Source organism: Furipterus horrens, unplaced genomic scaffold (assembly GCF_987537825.1).
Source record: "Furipterus horrens unplaced genomic scaffold, mFurHor1.1.pri manual_scaffold_1, whole genome shotgun sequence".
NCBI lineage: Eukaryota > Metazoa > Chordata > Mammalia > Chiroptera > Furipteridae > Furipterus > Furipterus horrens.
The window spans coordinates 180954323-180977900 of record NW_028327171.1 but is presented as its reverse complement, the minus strand read 5'-3'; the positions used below and the strand labels follow the sequence as shown (position 1 = coordinate 180977900).

At 39.0% G+C, this 23578-nt stretch overlaps 1 protein-coding gene across 1 annotated transcript in view; it reads right to left on the bottom strand.

Moving 5' to 3' along the window:
* Window positions 1–15665: 15665 nt before the first annotated feature.
* WDR75 (WD repeat domain 75) overlaps window positions 15666–23578 on the bottom strand; it is a 28859-nt gene continuing 20946 nt past the window's right edge. The window contains exons 13-21 of the mRNA XM_090281599.1: window positions 22990–23147; window positions 22344–22524; window positions 21501–21595; window positions 20647–20742; window positions 19842–20011; window positions 19431–19490; window positions 16800–16946; window positions 16398–16489; window positions 15666–15992 (exon numbers count right to left, since the gene is read on the bottom strand). Of these exons, the coding sequence (XP_090137725.1) occupies window positions 15788–15992; window positions 16398–16489; window positions 16800–16946; window positions 19431–19490; window positions 19842–20011; window positions 20647–20742; window positions 21501–21595; window positions 22344–22524; window positions 22990–23147 (1204 nt within the window). The 3' untranslated portion in view covers window positions 15666–15787. The remainder of the gene's footprint in view (window positions 15993–16397; window positions 16490–16799; window positions 16947–19430; window positions 19491–19841; window positions 20012–20646; window positions 20743–21500; window positions 21596–22343; window positions 22525–22989; window positions 23148–23578) is intronic.

Sequence of the window (23578 nt, the reverse complement as noted above, 5' to 3'; positions counted from 1 at the left end):
AAGTTAATAAGATAATACTACTTATGACATTCTGAAAAAGATAAAACTATGACAGTAAAAAAGATCAGTGGTTCTCAGATGTTACTGGGTAGGGGGTAGCGATTAAAAAAACAAACAAACTGATGACATATTATATTATTACATACTAAACTAGCTCACTTACTGCTGCATTTCCCAGTATTCAATTTATGCCATATGACAGCAAGTGGGGCTTAAATAAATTCTTACACAATTTCTTAAACTGGTCTCTTTTAAGAATGTTTAACACTTTCATGCCATGATAAATTGAATGATAAAATATCCATACTACCCAAAGCAACTTATAGATTCAGTGCAATTCTTAACAAAAAACCAATGATTATTTCATAATCCAAAAATTTATAAGAAATCACAAAAGACCCCAAAATAGTTACAGAAATCTTGAAAAAGGGAAACAAATTTGGAGGAATTACTTTGATATCAAATTATACTACAAAGGCATAATAGTCAAAACTGCATGGTACCGACATAAAAACAGACATATACGAGGTCTGTTCAGAAGGTACCCAGCCATGTGATAAAAAAAAAAAAAAAAGACATTAATTGAAGAAGATACAAGATACAAAAACATTGTACATAGGGCAATGATACCACAGTTCCCTTCAAAGCAGGCACCCTGGGACCTCACACAGTTCTCCCACCATCTCTCACTGTTCAAAACACTCTGCAATATCCTTTGCTGAAATCGCCATCAGCTGCCTCATTGTATTTTCTTGAATCTCATCGACAGTTTGAAATTTCTTCCCTTTCAAAGGTGATTTTAGTTTGGGGAAAAGCCAGAAGTCACAGGGCTCCAAGTCTGGGCTCTACAGGGGTTGAGTCACCTGGGTGATTTGATGTTTCACCCAAAAACTGCATAAAACATGATGTATGAGTGGGCACATTGTCGTGATGAAGCTGACAATCACCAGTTGCCCTTAGCTGTGGCCATTTTTTTGTCATATTGCATCTCTCAACTGATGAAGAACACTGAGGTGGTACTCTTTATTAATTGTTTGGGCTGGAGGGGTGTACTCATGATGGACACCACCTTCCCAATTAAAAAACATAGTAAACATGGTCTTGATCTTGCTGAGACTCTGCTGTGCCTTCTTCCAGCACAGAGAACCAGGCGACTTCCATTGGGACAACTGGGCCTTCATTTCCAGATCATAGCCATAGACCCACAATTTATCTCTGGTTATGACCTTGAGGAAATATGGTTCATTGGTAGAAGTTTGAATTAAGTCATTAGCAACTCCAACACAATGTTCTGCTCTGGTGGCAGAAACTGTGGAATGAATTTTGCCATGACATGTTTCATGTCATCATCCTGCATCAAAATCTCGGACACAGTAGATTTTGGAATCCCCAGATAAGCTTCTAGTTCTTGCACCATCAGTCACTGATCTTTGTTGATTGCAGCCCATACACGTTCAACATTCTCAGGTGTTCTGCTTGTTGCGGGCCTTCCAGAATGTGGATCACTTTCAACAGATTCTCAACTATCTTTGAAGTGTTTATGCCACACTTTTATCTTCGCCGCACTCCTTGCATCATCCCTGAAAGCCTTCTGAATCATCTGAAGACTTTCTGCAGAGAAATATCCAAGCTTAATACAAAATTTGATGCAGATTCATTGCTCTTCTCTCTTCATCATTTTGAATGTGATGGCCACACAGTACAAATGCTCACTCAACTGTGTCTACTACCCCTACTTACTAGTACAGTGAAGTTGTCATTGTTCATTCATGCACAATCCAGTCCACTCTCCTTTGATTGCCAGGTTACATTGATGTCACATAAACCATTCTCATTATGTTAACAATGATTGACCTTTTTCCAGACAGACCTTGTCATATACAGGTACCACAAATTTAGTATTTGCAAGACCAGATTCTTGGCATTTGGGGGATGGAGTGAGTAAAAAACAAGAGCAAACCACTTATTGTACGATTTCATTTATATGAAATGTCCAGAATAGGTACATCTATAGAGACAGAAATATTAGTGGTTGTCTAGGGCCTGGGGTAGGGTAGGTTGGGAGAAATGGAGGGTGACTGCTGAGTTTTGAGGTGATGAAAATGTTCTAAAAGTTTGATTGTGGTGATGATACACAACTCTGAATAGTCTTAAAAAAATTGTATTATAAATTTTAAATGGGTGACTTGTATAGTTAGTGAGTTACATCTCAACTTAGCTGTAAAGGCCTTCCTTGGATACTGACACAAAACACACTAAAAAGCCATTTGCAGCAATTTTATGAACATTCATTGAGATGTGCTCTTATGATTGGTATACTTTGTTTTTATGTTAACTTTTAAAAAATTTATTTAAAAAATTATTTTAAAATTATATTTGATACACAATATTACATTAGTTTCAGGTGTATAACATAGTGATTACACATTCACATACCTTACAAAGTGATCACCATGATAAGTCTAGGTATCCATCTGGCACCATACATACTTATTCCAATATGATTGACTATGTTCCCTATACTGTACTTTACATCCCTGTGACTAAATTTATAACTGACAATTTCTATTTAATTCCCTCCACCTCCCTTCCCTGTGGCAATCATCAGTTTGTTCTCTATCTGAGTTTGTTTCTATTTTGTTTTGTTTGTTCACTTATTTTAGATTCCACATATAAGAGAAGTCATGTGGTATTTGTCCTTCTCTGGCTTATTTCACTTAGGATAATACCCTCTAGGTCCATCCATGTTGTCATAAATGACAAGATTCTATTCTTTTATATGGTAGAGCAATATTCCACTGTATTATCTATCCATCTATGGATAGACATGTAGGTTGCTTCCATAAGTTGTTTATTGTAAATAATGCTGCATTGAATGTAGAAGTACATATATCTTTTTGTATTAGTTTTTAAAATTTATTTGGATAAATACCTAGAAGTGCTGGGTCATATGGCAGTTTCATTTTTATTTCTATTTACTTATGTATTTATTTAAATGTTAAACCTTTCTAAAAAAAATATTATTTATTTGTTTGTTTATTTATTTATTTTTAGAGAGAGGGGAAAGGGGAAAGAGGAAAGAGAGGGAGAGAAACATCACTCTGTGGTTGCCTCTCACTCACACCCCCAACTGGGGACCTGATGTGCAACCTAGTCATGTGACCTGACTAGGAATCGAACCAGTGACACTTGGCTCCAGGCTGACACTCAATCCACTGAGCCACAGCAGCCAGGGCTTTATTTTTATATTTTGAGGAATCTTCATATTGTTCTCCATAGTGGCTATACTAGTTTACAGTCACATCAACAATGCATGAAGATTCATTTTCCTTCAGATCCTTGCAAGAACTTATTCATTTTTTTTATTTAAAAAATTTTTATTTTTATAATGGCCATTCTGACAGGTATGAGCGGGTATTTCATTGTGGTTTTGATTTGCATTTTCCTGATGATTAGCGATGTTGAGCGTCTTTTCCTGTCTGTTAATCTGTATGTCCTCTTTGGAGAAATGTCTATTGACATCCACTACCCACTTTTTAATTGGACTTTTTTTGATGTTGAGTAGTATAAATTCTTTATATATTTTGGATATTAACCACTTATTAGAGATATCATTTGAAAATATCTTCTCCCATTGAGTAGTTTGCTTTTTTTGTTTTATTGAAGGTTTCCTTTGAGTTGCAAAAGCTTTTTGGTTTAATGTAGGCCAATTTGTTTATTTTTGCTTCTGTTGCCTTTGACCTAGGAGACATATTCAAAAAAATATTACTGAGACCAATGTCAAGAATTTATTGCCCACTTTTTCTTCTAGGAGTTTTATAGTTTTGGATCTTTCTCACATTTAAGTCTTTAATCCATTTTGAGTTTATTTTTGTACATGGTATGTAAAATGGCCTACTTTCATTTTCCACATGTATCTGTCTTGTTTTCCTAATACCACTTATTGAAAAGACTGTCTTTACCCCAGTGTATATTCTTGATTAATTGACCATATAAGCATGGTTTTTTTTCCTGGGCTCTCTATTCTGTTCCATTGATACATGTGTCTGTTTTTGTGCTAACACCATGCTGTTTTGATTACTACAGCCTTGTGGTGTAGTTTGAAATCAGGTCACGTGGTACTTCCAATTTTGTTCTCAGTATTGATTCAGCTAGTTGGACTCATTGGTATGTCAGTATAAATGTTAGGATTATTTGTTCTAGTTCTGTGAAAAATGCCATTGGTATACTTTTTGATTGGATTGCATTGAACCTATTGCTTTGGGGAAAATAGACATTTTAACATTATTAATTCTTCCAATCCACAAGCATGGCATTTCTCAATTTTTGTGTCCTCAATTTTTTTCCATCAATTTCTTATAGTTTTCAGAGTATAGTTCATATACCTCTTTGGTTAAATTTATTCCTAGGTATTTTATTCTTTTTGATGCACTTGTAAATGGAATTTTCTTAATTTCTCTTTCTGATAGTTTATATATGTTCTAAGAATATAACCAATTTCTGAATATTTGTGTCCTGCAATTTTATTGAATTTATTTATTAGTTCCGATAGATTTTTTGGTGCACTCCTTAAGGTTTTCTACATATAGTATCATGTCATCTGCAAATAGTGATAATTTTATTTCTTCCTTTCCAAGTTAGATGCCTTTCTTATTCTTGTCTGATTGCTGTGGCTATTCTTTCCAGTACTATGTTGAATAAAAATGGTGAGACTGGGTATCCTTCTTATTCCTGATGTTAGAGAAAGAGCTTATAGCTTTTCACTACAATGGTGTTAGCTGTGGATTTGTCATACATGGCCTTTATTATGTTGAGGTATATTCCGTCTTTCCCCCCTTTGCTGAGTTTTTAAAAACATTATAAATGAATGTTAAATTTTGTCAAATGCTTTTTCTGTATTGATATAATCATATAATTTTTATCCTTCATTTTGTTTACGTTGTGTATCACATTGATTTTTTGATATTGAACCAAACTTGTATCCCTGGAATGAATCCCACTTGATGAGATGTATTATCTTTTGAATGTGTTGCTCAATGATTTGGTTTGCTAATATTTTGTTGAGAAATTTTGCATTTATATTCATCAAGGGATATAAGTCTATAATTTTGTTTGTTTTTGCAGTGTCTTTGTCTGGTTTTGATATGAGGGAAATTATGGCCTCATAGAATGAGTTTGGGAGATTCCCTCCTCTTCAATTTTTTGGAATAGTTTGAGAATGGGTATTATGTAATTCTTCTTTGATTGTTAGTTAGAATTCACCTGTGAAGTTGTCCAGAACTTTTGTTTGTTGGGGAGTTTTCTGGATTATTGATTTGATTTTGTTACTAGTAATCCGTTCAGATTTTATTTTTTCCTGATTCAGTCTTGGAGAATTGTTTCTAGGTATTTACCCATTTCTTCTGGGTTGTCCAAATTGTTGGTGTGTAACTGTTTGTAGTATTTTCTTATAATTCTTTGTATTTCTGTGGTGTTGTTACTTTGCTTTCATTTCCAATTTTATTAATTTTGCTTGATGATTCCGGAGATTAAACAATTTTATCTTTTCAAAGAGTCAGATATTAATTTCATTTTTTCTCTATATTTAATATACTTCCACTCTGATCTTTATTATTTCATTCCTTCTATCAACTTGGCTTTCTTTTTTATAGCTCCTTAGATGTAAGGTTAGGTTGTTTGACATTTCTCTTGTTTCTTGAGGAAGGCCTATATCTCTATGAATTTCCCTCTTAGAATTGCTTTTGCTGTGTCCTACAGATTTTGATCATTGTGATATTTTCATTTGTTCGATTTTTTGATTTCTCCTTGATTTCATTAACTCATTGCTTACTAATATGTTTTTTAGCCTGCATGTGTTGGTGTTTTTAGTTTTCTTCTCACAAGTGATTTCTAGTTTCTGTTGTGAGTGGAGATGTTTGGTATGATTTCAAGCTTTTTATTTTAATTAATTTATTTTATTGTCCTATTACAATTGTCTCAATTTTTCTCCCTTTGCTCTCCACTGCCCCCCTCTCACCCCCCAACTCCCACAGTCAATCCTCACCCTGCTTAAAAATACTGAGACTTGCTTTGTGGTCTAACATGTGGTCTATCCTGGAAAATGTTCCATGTGCACTTGAAAAGAGTAAGTATTCTGTTGTTTTGGGTGGAATGTTCAGTAAATCTATTAACTCTTCAAGTGCCATGTGTAATTGCTAAAATTCGTGTGGGAAATGTCAGGTTATTTTGCTGAGAAATGCAGAGTTTATGAAAAATGTCTATAAAAAATTATTATTCATAATAATTTGCTGAAGATTTCACGACTTATAATAAATACACTCTTCTTTTGTAAGCAGTGTTCTTTGATGCAATGTAGCAAAAAATTTATTGCATTAAAATTACTTCATAACAATTATTTTAGAAAAATAAATTCTTTCCTTCAATATGGCTTTTGAAGCACAATATATGGCATAATGTAAAACCTATGATTATAATTTGAAAAATAAAAGCAACATGGATAACAAGCAAGTATGCCAAATATTGCATAAATTTTTGAAAAAAAACTTCGTAATGTGAGAAATGCTCACAGTAAAAACCAGGACACAGGACTTGAGCAGCAAAGTGAGGAGTTTATTCATGAGTCTGCAGAGCTGAGCACACCCTCAGCCAGGAGAATGTGCGCGCCAAGTAGACGAAGAAAACTGGTTTTATAGAAATGTGATTAGCTCCCCCTTCCCTCTCCTTCTCCCCCGTTTCTCGATTACTGGTTACTCCAGAGTTACAATCTAACACGATTATCTAAATGCCCCTTTTGTGATTTGTAAATATGTTACTACTGTCAACTCCCTTCTCTCATTTTCCCTTTGTCTGGTGATGACTCTTTTCCCTTCAGGATGTCCCTTAAGACCCTCTAATTAAATTTGCCCTTTGTTACTAATGATTTTCTACTGGTTTGGGAGTCACTATGTCCTTGTTTCTTACAATACTCTCTGTCTTCTCTTGGGAAATTGACTGCTCAAACTATTATATTTATCCCTTCAAATCAAAGGAGGATTTCTTGACTTTCTTCCTCATAGTTAGGATTCCCTTTGGCCTCTAGGAGGAAGAGATTATGAAAAGTTGCTGGCATTTGTTTAGTTAGTGAAGTCTTAATTAGTCTCTGAGCTAAACCTCTGATGCATGGAATAATACAGCAGCCTAAAGCGGTAAGGACACCTGCCTACCTACCCTTGGGTCTAGAAATCCTTAATAAGAGTGGGGGTGGAGGGTAGAGCTGCCTTCCCTTATGGGGAAGGGTTTTGCAGAGTCCAGGTCAGTTGGCTGTCCCCGGACAGTGGCATGCTCAGTTTCCAAGGGCTGGAACTGTTGGACAAGCTGGCATCCTTGTTGTATTCTGGAGGCAATAGATTTGGCAACAGGATTAAAAGGCATCATTAAAACCATAACTACTAGATGACAAAAGGCAGGAATTAATTTCTCAAAGTCCTATATTAGGAAAAAAAATGGCTTCTTTGGAGGAAGGTGTGCAGGGCATGTCACACCTGTCCAAAACCCTTTTGCCCACTATACCTAGTTTGGGCTGAGAGGTATATTTTAGGATTTCCCCCCTCTCAGACCTCTGGGCCCTTTTTGTCCAAGCCATTAGGATAGAAAAGAGAGACCAGTTTTAAAATGAACCCCACAGACCGACCCATACTTCACCAACCCAACCACTTAGTTTAGCCAAACTGTTGAGTCTCAGGAGGTGACAATGCAGATAGGCTTCTTAAGTGAGGCCTGTATGTACAGACAGTCACTCAGGTAATGAGATCATAATCTTATGCCCTATGAAAACAGAAAGAACACACATGTTAATTCACACAACACAATTCACAAACCAGTCTCTAAATTTGCAAGACTATCTTATTGGGAAGACATCTAGTTGCAAGGCATTTGACATTCTTCTTGCTTGTAAATTAAGCATCTTTGATAATGTCACAGACCTGGTTTAACTTTCAAATGAAAACAAACTTTTAATGAAAATAAACTTTATAGACACGGCTGCACTAGTTTATAGTCTACCACTGAGCATTGTGACTTACCTCAAATCATAATTTTTCTCCTTAAGATTACACTCCTTGTTATTAAAGGGACTGAATTAAGTCCAGTTTTAATTTAGCCTGTTCATTTGCATAAACACAACAAGAGCAGCAATTGATCACATAAATCTTTTAAGTCTGCTTTGCTGAAACTCACACAAAGAACCTTCAGGTTGACCTTCAGTCTGCCCTCTGGGCACAGAAGCTGAGCCACACACCTGCCATCTGGCCTTGCCTGTAAAACACATGCTTTTTACAAGTACTTAAAGTTTTCCATTGTGCCTTAAGGTTCCTCCTAGCCATCTATCAGGGAAGCAACCTTCGTTCCTTCCCTGGAGAGATTGCCATGAATCGCACAACCAACCAGGGTATCAGGCTTTTTCCTCCTTGGCCTTGAAAGTCAACTCCCGTTCCTCAGGGCTTTCTGGTAACAACCAGAGCCTAGGCATGCCTCCTTCAGGTATGACATCCCAGTCAAAGCCTCGGCTGACAAAATCACCATTAGCAATCATTTTTATTAGTTTTATGCAAAGGAACCTATGTCACTTCTTACTTCTTTAGAATGCCAAATACTGGAGGGTTCAGGTAGGGAGAAAAATATAAAGGTGCGAAGGAAAATCCTTGTCCTTCAAAACTGCATTTCCATGCATTATACCTTCCATTACTAAAACCATACAATTTCTTTTCAAAACCTTTATAGACTTCTAACAAACCTTCTCATTTATATGCCTTACACTTTCCCTGGATCCCTTTCTTTCATGTGAAGTTTTAAATTCCCCTGGGAACCCTCAAATTTTCCTTTCAGAGTATGAACAGAGCAATAATTCAAAACACAGATAGCTAGGCCCTCTCTCTCCAGTATGTCCACTGGCCTCCTAGAGAGACATGCCCTTGGCAGAGACATGCTCTCTTGCCCAGGCTGGAGCACTCAGCAGTCCTGAATGACCCTTCCTGGGTCCTGGGTGGCAAAAGGAATTTTTGCCAACTGGTTTACAGACAACCTTTCCTAGGTCTCATTGGTCAAAAACAGATACAGAGAATTCCACAGCAGAACAGACAAAGGTACGCTTTTATAAAGTCAGAACACAAGCAGCTGAGGTTTCCTTTTCCCAGGTTTAAAACTTCCATAGCTTTCCTTTTTATCATTACAGCTTTCCTCAGACCTTCTGCAACATCCACAAACTTTCTAAATACCCTTTACTACTTTAGATTTAACCATAAAATGCTTCCAATCCTTGTTCTTTTCCACACGGTGAAGAACTGTACTCAAACTTAGTATCTGACAGCTGAAAGTTCCTAGATTTGCAGAGATATCCTGCAGCTTTTTGAAGCTCCTGCTTCTCCTTCTCTCTTCTAACTTACACTTTCTGAGCTTTCCTGAGTTTTTCAATTGCTCTATCTATCTGGCCCATTCATCTACCTTCTGCAATTTCTTACAAATATCTGGCCAGTTTCTGTTACAACAGTGACTTTCAAGAGTCCCTGTCCTACAGCATTCTTTGGATTTAGACCAGAATACTTCCTCATCTGGTCCCTGAGCTTCTGTAGGAATGCTGATGGAGCTGTATCTCGAATGCCTTGGAGACATTCTGTGCTTGGGGAATGGACTCCTTCATTCCCCTGATGATGAGGCTCCTAAGGTCTCTCATCTGAGCCCTATCCTCTGGCCTGTTATCCCATTCAGGGTCTATACTGGGAAACTTTTATTCAGCCGGGACAACTCCTGGACCAGGAGGGTGTTCTCTTTCGCATATCCTCATAGCAGCCAGTCTCATCATTCCCCTCTCTTCTCCATTAAAAAGGATGTCTAGAATAGACATTAATTCTGTCCAGGTGTATGTGCAGGGTCCAAGGAACTGGTCTAGCTGTTCTGCCAGTCCAAGGGGGTCCTCTATCAAGCACTTCATCTCACGCTTGAAATTTCTGACTTCAGGGCTTGTTAAAGGAGCATTGACATATCCAATTTGCCCTAGACCTATGGGGACCTCCCTGAGGGGAAACATCAGCTGCTCTGAGGGAATGGGGAAGTTCTTTAGGTCTTGTTTACATTGTTCTAATTCCTTTCTTAATCTAGAATAAGTTCCCACAGGAGCAGTAGGTGTCACGGGGGCAGGTACTGGTAGGGTATCTGCTAGGTGTTCCTGGCCTCTTCCATCTGTACTGTCTGTCCACGGTGCCTTTGCCCAGTTGGCCGCCAGCTGGCCAGGGCCGTAAGGTGGCAGGAGACAGGACAGAGTGTCCCAGGCTTTATCTTTTTTTTTTTTTTTTGCTTACAGGGAAGAGACCTGTAGACCTGCTGGTAGGTTGCAACCAGCAGAGAGCATATTCCTTCTCTTCCCTAGAAGCTGATGCCTGATCACTCACATGATAAGACCAGACCAGGGCTTGACAAACCCAACATTCATCAGACACAAATCAGGGCCAGAAAACAGATTTCCCCTAAATGGGTTCCTTTGGCCAAAGGAGACAACAATATTTTACCATTGTCTGTTTTTCCTTACTTTTGGTCCGGGTGTTACAGAACCCCTGGGCTGCTCCAGTTGAAAACAAACCCACGGGCTCTTTAGTTAGGGGCCCGATTGCCCGCCGCCAAAATTATAACTCTCAATACCAGAGTTTGGTGAAAAGAAAACGAATTGTTTATTTAACAGTTATATAGATTTAGTTATTTGCGGATTTCCGTTGTTAAGTCTTATGCTCTTTAAAACACCCACAAACACATATCCTTGCCTCCCCCCTTCCAAACCAGGCTAGTTTTAGGAAAGTTAGAGAAACCGTTTCCCTACTTTCCAAACACAGTTCAGCTTTACCAGCAGCTGCCAATCACTCAATCTGATTGGGGAGGTCCTTTCTGTGCTGTGGTGCCCTCCAGCTCTCAATGCAGGACCACCTGGATTCTCAGCCTCCTTGCAAACTGCCTTCTTCCTGCAAACCGCGCAGATCTCCTCTCTTCCTCAAAACCGCATGGCGAGAGCCTCTTAAAGCAGCCTGGAGACCCCTTCTCCAAGCCACATGGAGAAGGCCCCTTCACCAAGCCACGTGGAGGGAGCACACGAGAGAGCGGGAGAGCGAGAACTCCAGAGCGAGCACGCGAGCGCGCCAGAGAGAGCGTCAGAGCGCCAGAGCCAGATCGAGAGCGCGAGTGAGTGCCCGAGTCAGAGAGCGAGAGTCTCAGAGAGAGAGAGAGAGCACGAGCGAGAGCCAGAGAGAGAGTCCCAGAATGAGAGCACGAGTGAGTCAGAGAGTCTCCGAGAGCGAGCATCTGAGAAAGTCTCAGCTAAAATGTCTGCAGCTGCTTATATATCCCTGACTGCATCATCTGACGCAGTGGGCGTTGCAAACAGTTCTGACCATTCACAGAACCTTACGTAGGCTCTGTGTGCTTTCCATACCGTCCCCTGGTTCAAGACTCCTCCCATCTGCCAGAGGCCTTGGATGCATTAAAGCCATTTGCATAAGAAAGACAGTAGCCACCAGCCTCAGGCATGTGGAAGCATTTGAAAAGCTGCTTACTTCTCCCCATCCCCCAGCAGCAAACTCTGGGGATTTTTGGACTCCCCTGTTTCTGTAACACGGGGATCCTGTCCCCAGTGCTCTAACATTCTCCCTAATGAACTGTTGGCTGGAATGTCTGTGGGGCCTTCCTTGGCGCCACCCCTTTTAATTTCCCTAGGCTTAGAATTTCTATTTCCCATCCTCAGCTGATTCCTGTGGCTGAATCCAGTTGTGTTCTCAACCTCCTTTATCAGAGATTTATTGAACACAGACCCCGTGAACTCAATCCCCCTATAACAGAGAATTTCTACCCACGCCCTGTATACTCAACTTCCCTTACTGGAAGTTTCTTGTATGCAGTCCTCTGTGTTCAACACTCTTACCAAAGACTTTGCACACAGCCCGAGATGCTTCATCTGTCTCTGGCCGTTTCCCTCATGGGAGTACGGACCCAGCGGAGGGGCACTTCACACTCGCTTCGTGTCTTGAGACACGTCCCAGCCACACACACACTATCAGCTTCCCGAGGATGCCCAACCACCAAGGCAGTACTTAAGTCCAATTTTCTTACCTTGGCCTGTGCTCGAGGTTGCCTGGTTGCCGTGGTGTTTGCTCTTGTTTCCGCCTTGAGTCGACCTACTGCTGTCCCAACAAGAAATCTCGGGTTGTTTCTGGACACTGTGAGGCGGGTGGGCCCTGGGTCAAGCGAGCCACCCAAAAGCGGGTAGGACGCGTCTCCCTGCCTCAGCTCAGAGCCCCTTTCCACACACAGGTGGAGGATGCAGACGAGCCCCCAAACTGAGAAATGCTCACAATAAAAACCGGGACACAGGACTTGAGCAGCAAAGCGAGGCATTTATTCACGAGTCTGCAGAGTTGGACGCACCCTCAGCCAAGAGAACATGCGTGCCAACTAGACAAAGAAAACTGGTTTTATAGTAATGCGTTTAGCTCCCCCGCCCCTCTCCTTCTCCCCGTTTCTCCATTACTGGTTACTCCGGAGGAGTTACAATCTAACGCGATTATCTAAATGCCCCTTTTGTGATTTGTAAATATGTTACTACTGTCAACTCCCTTCTCCCATTTTCCCTTTGTCTGGTGATGACTATCTTTCCCCCGTCAGGATGTCCCTTAAGACCCTCTAATTATATTTGCCCTTTGTTATTAATGATTTTCTACTGGTTTGGGAGTCACTATGTCCTTGTTTCTTACAGTAACGTACAAAAAAAAAAAAATGAACCCAAACGGCATTCACACTAGAGACATATATCAATAGATATCAACAGTGAAAAAGTTTATAAACAAAATGCAAATGCTATACCTTGAAGCAATGAAAATGTCCATCAGCAAAAGCTTTCTCATAATGTACACTGCATAGTTTTGATTATTGCAAAGATAAATGAAATTAACAGGACCGTTTAAAATGTAAGTAAAAACTGTAACAGAATTAATATGTCAGTATTTGAACAAGTGTAAAAATTTGAAATTTGGATCAACATGAGAAAAAGTTATATCAATATATAATCTGAGGTACAAAAAAAAAACAAAACCATAAAATACTCATTATTCCATTGTTATTTACATTTATAGCCATCAAAGAGAGTTGCTGGGAGTGACACTGGCACTTTTGGGAAAATTTGTCAGTGTCCCTCACAGCGACATTGGCACTCAAAGGGTTAAGTCCATCAGCTCTAATGTCATTTAAGGCCACTATTGTCTTGTTTTGTCTGGATGACCTATCTAGCCATTGATGTAAGTGGAGTGCTAAAATCCCCTATTGTAATACTGTTGATCTCTCTCTTTATGTGTTAATATCTGCTTTAGGTATTATAGAATGCATAGTTTTAGAAGTCATATCCTCTTGTTGGACTGATCCTTTTATTATTATGCCCTTGTCTCATTACAGCCTTTGTCTGATCCAATTATTGCTACCACAGCTTTTTTTTTTTTAATTTGCATGAAATACTGTATCTTATCTCATTTTCAGTCTTTCCATCTTAAGTCTGTTGTAGGCAGCATATGTGCAGACCGTGTTTTTTTCCCAGCCATCCCGTATTTGTATTCAGTAGATCCACTGCATCTCCTAGTCTTGAACAGCCTTATGTAGGTGTCTGGGGGCCCGTGATGCTGTTCACCCTGGCGAACTGAGTCAGATGCTCCAGGGATGCCCATGTGGGTTCCTGTTATATGTAGTTGGGTCTCAATTGCTGCTGGCATGTTGATGGGTGGGGTTGATCTTTAGGTTGACTGGCTGTACTAGTGGTACTGAGCTGTTGTACAGGTCGTGGGTGGGGGCGGTAACCCCACAGAATGATGGGTGCTTACCAAGAGCTCTGGTGCCAGACAGTGCTGCCTGTTTGATGTTATCAGTTGTGGAGCTGCTTGGGTAGGGCTCTGGTGTGGCCTGAGGCTGGTGTGTCAGGCTTGGGGCCGCTTGGTAGAAGTCGCAATGCAAAGTGACAGTGGTTGCAATTTGTGCTGGGTTTGGGGCTGCTTGGTAGGAGCTCCACTGCAAGCCAAGACTGGCAGACACTTGTACCAGGCTTGGAGCCACTTGGTGGGAGCTACAGTGCAAGCTGAGTCTGGCTGCTTGTGCTGGGCTTGGGGCTGCTTGACAGGAGTACAATGTGAGCCAAGGCTGGCCTTCACTGTGAGGAGGCTGAAGGCTTTTGGGAGACTGCAGTGCACTCTGAGGCTGGCTGCCACTTGTGTGTAGGGTCTGGACAGTGGAAGAGGCTCTGGCCGGGTGGGGCACGGCAGTTAGCCAGGTTAATGGAAACAACAGATTTGATGCTTGTCTGCGTCAGACCAGCTAGATGGGAGAAGAGCTCAACAAAAGGACAGTGATGCTCGCCAGTACTTTTGTCCCGAGAGCTCCCCTCTTCCCTACCCCTTGTCTGCACCCCCAAGTTATTCAATTTAATTCCTCCCTGTATGACCCAGGTGCTTTTGGAGCTGTCCTCTGGGCTGCAGCACCTTTTTTTTTTTGTGTAAGAATCTCCCTTTGTCTCTCCTGAATGTAATCCCTGCTGGTCTTCAAGACTGATGTTATGGAGAATCTTTTTCCCGACAGAGGTTCCCCAGGCTGGGACCCCTAACACTTCCCAGGGGTGGTTCGGCAGCCAAGCTGTCCCTCCTGTTTATTAATAACCACTGTGGGTGTGGGACCTGCCTGGAGCATGTCTCTGCCCCTCCTATCTGTCTTGATGTAACTTGTTTATATCCTTAATTACAGGAAGTCTGTGCAGCTAGTCATTCAGGTGGTTCTCAGTGATGGTTTTCTGTAATTTTGTTGTAATGCTGATGATGCTGATGTGTTCACGGGAGGAGGTGAGTTCAGAATTTACCCACTTTGCCTCCTTATGTTAACTCTTTACTGTAATTTTTATAGAAGTGTATCAGGGAGCTGAAAAGCTCCAAATGCTAAGTGGTTGAAATGTAGTGATTTCATAATACAGAGGAGATGGATTCTTTTCTATTAGCAATGGGACTTTGGTTTAAAAACAGTTGTTCTAAACTCAGTACAAGATATCTCGTTTTATTGTGCTTCACAGATGCTGTGATTTTTACAAATTGAAAGCAAAACCTTCCACCAGCAGAAAGATTACTACCTGCTTTACTGCAGTATCAATTTTACTGTAGTGGTCTGGAAGTGAACCCACAAGATCTATGAGGTATGCCTGTACTCACAGACATAATATTGACAGAGTAATACCAGCAATTCTTATCTTCCAAGATTGTCATGAAATTTGTATTTGAAAGTATGGTGGATAATTCCTTATCTGAAAGGCTTAAGGCCAGATGATCTGAGTTCAGAATTTATCAGATTTTAAGCAACCCATATTACTATATAATACCCTCTGTGAGGCCTATTTAATACCACATAATCCAATAATTTCTCTAAATTTCTCAAAAGAAACAAATACACTAAGAGAGATAGTTCGGCACTATAAAAAACCTCCTATCAGTTCAGATCATATTTGGCCCAAATGAATTTTGCTGTTAAGCTTAAAACAATAATATCATCAAAAAAAAAATAAATAAATAAAAGGTGATGTCTACATGAAGCCAGCAACTAGAAAGCATGATACAAATACAACTTCATATTATCAGTTATTTTAAAAGTAAAACATGTCAATATTTATTTTAAAAACAGAAATAACGTTAAGATAAATGTTTTTGGAGTATCAACATAAAATTAAAAAAAGCTCAAGACCCCTCCCCATCTCCAAGGTTTAAAGAGCAGTTATCCAGCTGTAATCTACTTTCCTCAATTTTCTCAGTTCCTTTTCTTCAGATTTTGACAACTGATGTATAATGTCTTCTCCAAAATCTGTATTATTTATATCCTCAACCTTTTCAGTGAAATCATTTTCTTCATCGGAACTGTCACTTTCTTTTTCTTCTTCCATATCTACATCATCAGGAATTTCTTCAGCACTTTAACGGAATAAAATGTAAACTTAATATTTAAATATATGTTTCTAAATATAACTTTCTAATTTAAGATCGATGTAGAAATATAATCATATGGACAAAGTAAATAAAAAATCTTGTTATTTTGTGCAGTTTAAAAATTGTGGGGCTATTATAAGAGAGCAGGTAAATTTACAAAAGTGTAATTTTGAATTAAACATCAAATCCTTAAAACCTACACACAGAAGATCTCTTTTCTAACACTTATTTTTAATGTATTTAATTTACTTGACTTAATAATCCTATGTCCTTTAACTACATGTTAAATCTAAAATAAAAAGAAATACAGTGGAAGAATAATAAAGAAAAACAAAAGCCATCCTGTTTCCCAAAACAGGATACCTAAACATATTTTAAGAACGACATTACCTCTTAGTCTCCTTAGAGAGCAGCAGCGAGTTTATAAACATGGAGCACAGGAAAGAAGCCGAGGGCAGCACATGGGCTGGAGTGTGAAGAAGCTGAAGTAAAAACAGTAAAACGGGGTTTTGTTTAAAAAGATTAAATGCCAAAAGTCAAGCACAACAGGCTTTCTCCACAGAAAAACCAAACAAAGAAAACTCTATCCCTACCTTTCCTACATTTATATAAACCACTCCCTCCCCTAAAATGTGATCTGAAATCCCAAGTTTATGCTGTTTGGTTTGGGTATTTAAAGTTGTACAGTATACACATCTTTATTCAAAAGTTATCTGTTACGTGTAAAAACTAACTTAAGGTGCTTTGGTGCATTTAATCTGTTTCACATTGTTTGCTTTAATAATTACTTACCTCACTGATGGCAGGTATGTTTTCTGTTAAGGGTAGCTGTACCAGTTCATGCTCCAAAGTTCCATTTGATTTTTCATCCTGCTCTTGCCTGTGCTTTCCCAATATGAAATAAAATGGGGTCGTCGGAAGACTTTCTTCTGCTAGTAGCTACAAGGATATAAGACAAAGGGAAGTACTTCAATAAAAAAGACTAAATGCCTTTGACTCAGTAAGAAGTACTAGTTATAAAAGGTCAGGGATGGAAGAACTTTAGAACTTTCTAGTATGTCTTTCATTTTACAAGTAAAGCAACTGAGGCCTGGCAGCCTAATTACCACAAGAAAAGCTAACAGTGGACACTTAGATGACAGAATAAAACACCCAATGATCACTGCTTATTCCCCAAACCCTACAAAAATGACAGCAAAGGGCTTTTCAAAGGGGCATAGAGCCATAGTGAATGGGTGCAATGTAACATGCTGGAAGCAGAGCAACAGGGTGAAGGGTGGGAAGTAACTTAGGAGTCCTGAGGAAGGAGGACTCGAGGCTGGCTGAGAGGTAAGCCCAGCACCCCGATTTATGGGGCAGAACCCTGCGGATGCTCAGAGATATGTAGTACCTCTGTAAAGGGCTAAAAACCCCAGGTAGTCTGGCAGTAAGTCTGTCTAGGGAGCACTTAAGATTCACAGTTCTCCTCAGCCCCAGCAGAGGACCGGAATTATACATGAAGACTGAAACGGAAGTGTGTCTTTAGCCTGGACTGTTTGGTGGGGGTGGGGTGTGGGCAGTGTATTCATAGCTGAAGGCAGCCGCACTTTGTAGAGGGCGCTTCTCAGAACACTGGCAGCCTTCAGATGAGAACTCTTTATCTATAGGGCGATCTGACCAGCCTAAGAGCAAAAGACCTAAAAAGTAGTGACATTAATTTTCTCGATATGCCCCAGTGGAGACCAGAGAATAAGTTTCACCTAGGCAGAACTTCCAAAGGCTGCTTTACTCCTGCTCACTTTTAAATAAGAGCAGGCAGCCAAGAATCAGAAGATTCTGATGAAAGCCTCCCAAAACAATAGTCCAAAATAGATTGGGGAGGAATAAAAAACAAAAACAAAAACACCTGATGAAGAGGACCATGTAATAGAAAGAGAAAAAACAAAACATTGTAAAAACGAGAAAATTTCCCAGAAAACAAAGAAAATAGGAAAAAAAAAAACCAAAAAAAAAATTGAGCACCCAGTCTAGAAAGTCCAACACTAAATAACAGGATTCTAGAACAAAGGAAATGACAGCAAAGAAGTAATTAATTTTCCCTTAGTTCTCTTGATTAAAACCCTGCAGTTCCTGAGGAAAAGTGAAACTCTTTTCATCAGGACTCATTTTCACCACCGCATTTAAAACAGCACGCAGCACCCCATTCGTCCTTCTACGTTATTGCTCCCCTCGTAATTCTTATCACTTAAAACTCTACCTATTAACTTATTTTATCCTTGCTATTTATTGTCTGTATTTTTCTGTTAAACTGCAAACACCTGGTTTACAAATTGCTCATGAAGCATCTCTACCATCTAGACATAGTGGCTGATCAATGAAAAGATGCTGAATGAATTCATGAGTAAAGGATCGAGAACAAGAATCGTACTGGGCTTCTAATAACACTGGAAACTATAACATGGGAGGAAAATAACTTCAAAGTTCTAAGAGAAAATGGTTTTCAACCTAGAACTCTATACCTAACCAACCAATCAGGTGGGAGAAAATAAAAAAATCTACAAATATGGAGGGTTTAAGACAAAATGTGCTTCACCAAAGCAAAGGGGTGACCGAAGAAAGAGGGGAACTACGGGCTCCGTTACAGCAGAGGTGAAACAAAGCTCCTGAATGAGGGTGAATGCACGTCTCAAGATGATTTCTTGCACCAGGCTTACAGAGTGATCGGTCCAGGCTGAAGCAGGTTAGAAGACTAAAAATATCTCTTCAAGACTTGAACGAGTACCTAACGTGTCTGAAAATACTGAGAAGATGGGCACAGCCAGAGTAGTCTGAGGTGAATTAGGTGAGAAGAAATAGAAAACTAAGCAAATAAAGGAAGAATTACTAGCTCCAGAGGAAAAAAGTTGGTCACAAATGAAAAAAAACAGTTTATTACTATATGGTTTGCCTATGAATTGTGTTTACTTGGTTAAAATGATGCATACTGACCTGACCAATTTTAAGATTTATCTGTATTGGGAAATTGGGAGAAAGGAAGGGGGTATGTGTGCCGAGCATGTGTGGGAGTGGTGGTGTGAAAAAGAGCTGCAACTTCAATTTCAGCAGATTGGAGTCAACAGATAACACCTAAATCTGAAAAATCCAGAATCAGCAATATATACATGTTCCTCAGAGATATGGAACTAACATGGGTAACAGCAGTCGTGCTGGAAAGGTTTCTCCTGAAAAATCTTGTAGAACTACTCAACTCTTTAAATCATAAGCATACACTACTGATATTTTACAAGAAGAGTATAACTTCAAGAGGCAAGAAGTTCACAAGTACAGTTTTTAATTTCATTTTAGGGCCCGGTAAAATATTTTTTCTCATAACTGAATTCTGAAAGATAACCTTATCTTTGTAGGGAAGCAACATGGTCTGTACCATGAGTGGCTACAACATACCTGTTTGCTTGTTGGTGTGAGTTTCTCTTCTGGAGACTTTGTGCTGAATGTCAATAAACTCTGAAAAGAGAGATCAATTAATGATGCAAAAACTAAACTGTACAGTGCATATCTAAGATGTTAAACTTAGAAAATGAGGTCAGTTTTTTGTTTGGATATATAAACATCTAAGAGCCTCAAAGATGTGGGTAAATAAAGGGGTGCTCACACACACACACACACACACACACACACACACACACACACAAGTAATGCTGCTGGCGGTGAACATGTTAGACAACTTCTTTTGAGAAGTACCCTTTAATAAAAATACTGCACCTATCATGGGCTGACTATTACTTTCAAATATTAAAGCAGTGAAGTTATATATACAATACAAAGTGAGTGCCTTATTTGAGGAAGGATGGTTACCTGTGATTTTGTTAGGAAATAAAACTGTGACCTGTTCAGCCACTGGTAAGCTTCTGAGGTGAATGATTCAGGGACATCTCGTGGAACAAACACTCCCCACTGGACTTCCTCTCTAGAGATATTCTTTTGAATATACAAAGGCCTTGGCTCACTAGGTTTAAATACAAACACTAGAGGGAAAAAACAAACAGAAAATAATATCTAACATGCAAAGGTTAGTTCTGGCCTCAGACTGGCAAACCACACGAAAACTGGGACTTACCTTGTTGAGTAAATAACCCAGGTCATGATTATTTTAAGCTCTGATTCAACAAGTACCTACTGGGCACCTACTATGTGCCAAGCAGGTTAGAAACAAGGGCTATGAAGATTAAAAAGAGAAAGAAATCCTGGCTCTAAAGACCAGAGCATAATGCAGAATACAGACACCAAAATATCAATGCAGTATTTTGTCTTTAAGTACTAGAACGGAAATATGCAGAAAGTGCTTCAAGAACACAGAATGATTAAAGCTTTTCAGGGAAATTTGGAATGCTTCAAAGACGTGAAATCTCTTGGATTTGGATGGCTAAGGAGGAATTGGCACATTGAAAAATGAGTAATGTACTAAAGCTCTCCTAGAACTAAGCATGAATGCCTAAATAACAAGGTGCTGGATTAAGAACTCAAGGGAAAAGGGCAGTGCCTCAGGCAAAATGGCTTTAAACATCTGATTTGAAGGCAAGTCAGGCTCAAGTTATATTACAGATGTTAAAAAGAAAAGTTCGGTAATAGATCTTACTATCCAAGTATGATCTGTACTTACAGTCTGAACCCACTGAAGACTTAGAGACTGCAGCAACATTCTCTGAATTAGGGTCAGGTTCCATAACTCTAATATTTAATTTTGCACTCCACTCCACTGAAGGAAAAAAGAAAAAGTGATTCACTTTAAAGAGACTTACCAAAAGCTTTTCAAAGCTTGTTATTTAAAGTAGGTAACCTTAATCTTCATTGGAACAATCAAGTCCATTGTCTTTAGGAAGAGGGGTTTTACACTTCCAAACACACATGTGGATACTGAAATTATTTATGGAAGGTTGCACTCAAGAAAGGGCAGGAAGCAGAAGGACCAAGTATTTCCACACACTCTGCATTTCATGCAACTACTGTCAGGTGCTTTCTGCTGCTACTAAACATGGGCAAAATGTTAGCAATAGTCAAAGAATACAAAGAAATGTCATCACACATATTCATCACTAAGCAATCACTATGCCTTCCACACATGTATTCAGATGAGGAAAATGCCACCAGTCCACAGCTGTTAGGAGGGTTGTGGCAGCCTATATTTAAGTTTATAGCTGTCAGGGATACGGCAGGTTAATTTGCATTACGAATTAGCAGAAACAATCCTGAAATTGTTAGGAGGATGGAGAACACACTGAAAATCCTGGAAAAAGGTGAGGATAATGAAGTCTATTTACTGACAATAAGGCTGTTTATAAACACCTATTAAAGGCCTAACACTCTAGATTTTAGTGGTATAATATACTATTTAAAAAATTACATATTCTCTGGGTAAAGACATGAAGATACAATCCAGAAGTCCTAAAATGCCTAAATTTAATCCCAATTCCTACTTGCTTTGCTAAGTCACTTTATGGTAAAAAAAAATCTTACATGCACAACTGAGCAGATTCCAACAGCAAAGAATTCCATTCTCTGTAGCACCAAGAAGATACTTTGAACAAGTAAGTCTCCCAAAGCAAAGGTGCCTAGATTAAAACCACAGGGAAGTTAACAGGTCAGTTCTATCAGACTTCCTGCACAGTGTTATTTTCATGCAAAGCTGATTTTAAGACACACATTTTCGTTCATAATTACCTTGCAGAAAAAGGGACTAAGTAGTACAAAAGGCTTATTTAGATATATCATTTCTTTAGAGAAACAGGTCTGATGACCAGTTCTTTTCTCTAATAAGCCATGTGGCATAATAATTAAGACAGAGAAAGTATACACAAAATGTACAGTCATTTAACAAAAAACCCCTTCTTATGCTCATTTACCTAAAGAGGTCAGTTTCCAATATGACTTCTGTTTTACAAAGTAAATTCAGAATCAGACATGTTGAGAATCAGGAACAATTTCATTAGCCACCTGCCAGTCAGTCCTCATATGCTGTCACATGAAGTAAAATGGAAGATGTTGCTGAGATAAACACCGTTTGGATCTACTTCAGAACAGCTTCCATTATTATGTAGTGCAACCACAAAAAGTGTTATTACAAAGAAAAATAATCTGTAGGCCAGGAATTAAATGTTAATTCTGATTTCAGAAATAAATAAATCATTGCACATGGTTCATATGCAAAAAATTTCTAGCTTCCCAGCACTCTGGTTAGCTGCTGGCCCCACTGACCCATGGCTACCTCTAGAGAAAGCATAAATTATTACTAAAGTTTATATAGAAAAACTTGTTTAAATTTAAAAATAGTACTTCATATTCCCCAAATTACTGACTTACTTTATATTCCCAGCTCGTTGACAAAATGTACATTTAAGTTCCCATGTCTCTGAATCCCATATTGTAACAATTTCCTCAAAACTAACTGCCAGTAAAGAGCCATCTTCAGAGAAACAACAGTTAGTTGCTTGGTATTTGTGATAACTACCCACAAAGTCACAGGTCCAGCCAACAGCTTTTTCTGTGGAAATACAGACCATAGTGATCAGATATGGTATAAATACTAGACAACATTTTAGGGAAGTTATAACCAATAGGAAAGAAACAAACATAACAGAAACCCTGCTCCCCAAAACTTTAGTTAGAAGTGCCACAAAGCACTGACTGGTTTGAAATTTATGCCCCTTTCCAGAGACCTTGACCTCCCTCTAGTGGAACAGTGAAAAGGACTAAATGCAGAAGCCTCTTTTATTATCTCCTCAACAACTGCAACAGAATAATCAGCACATGATTAATTAAGGATGTCATAAAAAAAGTAAAGATTTTGGAGAAAAGGCATGCAATAAAATAGTAACTTACATCTTTTAAAATTAGTATCTTATAGAATTAAACAAGGTAGAAAATATCTTCCCAGAATGAATACAATTCATGAGAAATCAATGTATTACTTGATGTACTATATTTAGGCATACTATATTTAACTTACTGTATATATCTGAATCATCTGTTAATATCCACACTTTGAAGTGACCATCTTTACTAGCTGTAACCAAGGTGGGGTTTTCAGATTTTTCTGCATTACAGAAACAGAGAGCTGTGATGTGATCGTCATGTGGCATGTTAACCTTGGTATTAAGAACAAACCTAGCAGGAAGGAAACCACCATTTATTCTTACATAAGGACAATATGATATACAGTACTCCCTCACTTATCGCAGGTATTACGTTCTAGACCCCCCCACCGCCCGCAAAGTAGGAACCTTACATTTATTCTACACCCTTAAACCTATGTAACAACATACGCAGACAGTACCGCAAAATCCCGCGATATAGCGAAAAATCCGCAATAAATAATTAAATATATTTTAAAAAGTTCCATGATACAGTGAGGCTGTGATAAGTGAACCGCAGTACAGAGAGGGACTACTGTACTGCTGTACAAGAATTTCTTACAAATTGTACTTTTACAATAGCATCTTTAAGAAACAACAGATACGTTATCACCTAGAATGACAGACGATTGAGTGCTGTCTCTAATGGCTACATGCAGCCTGCAGTCCTAATACATCATCTCT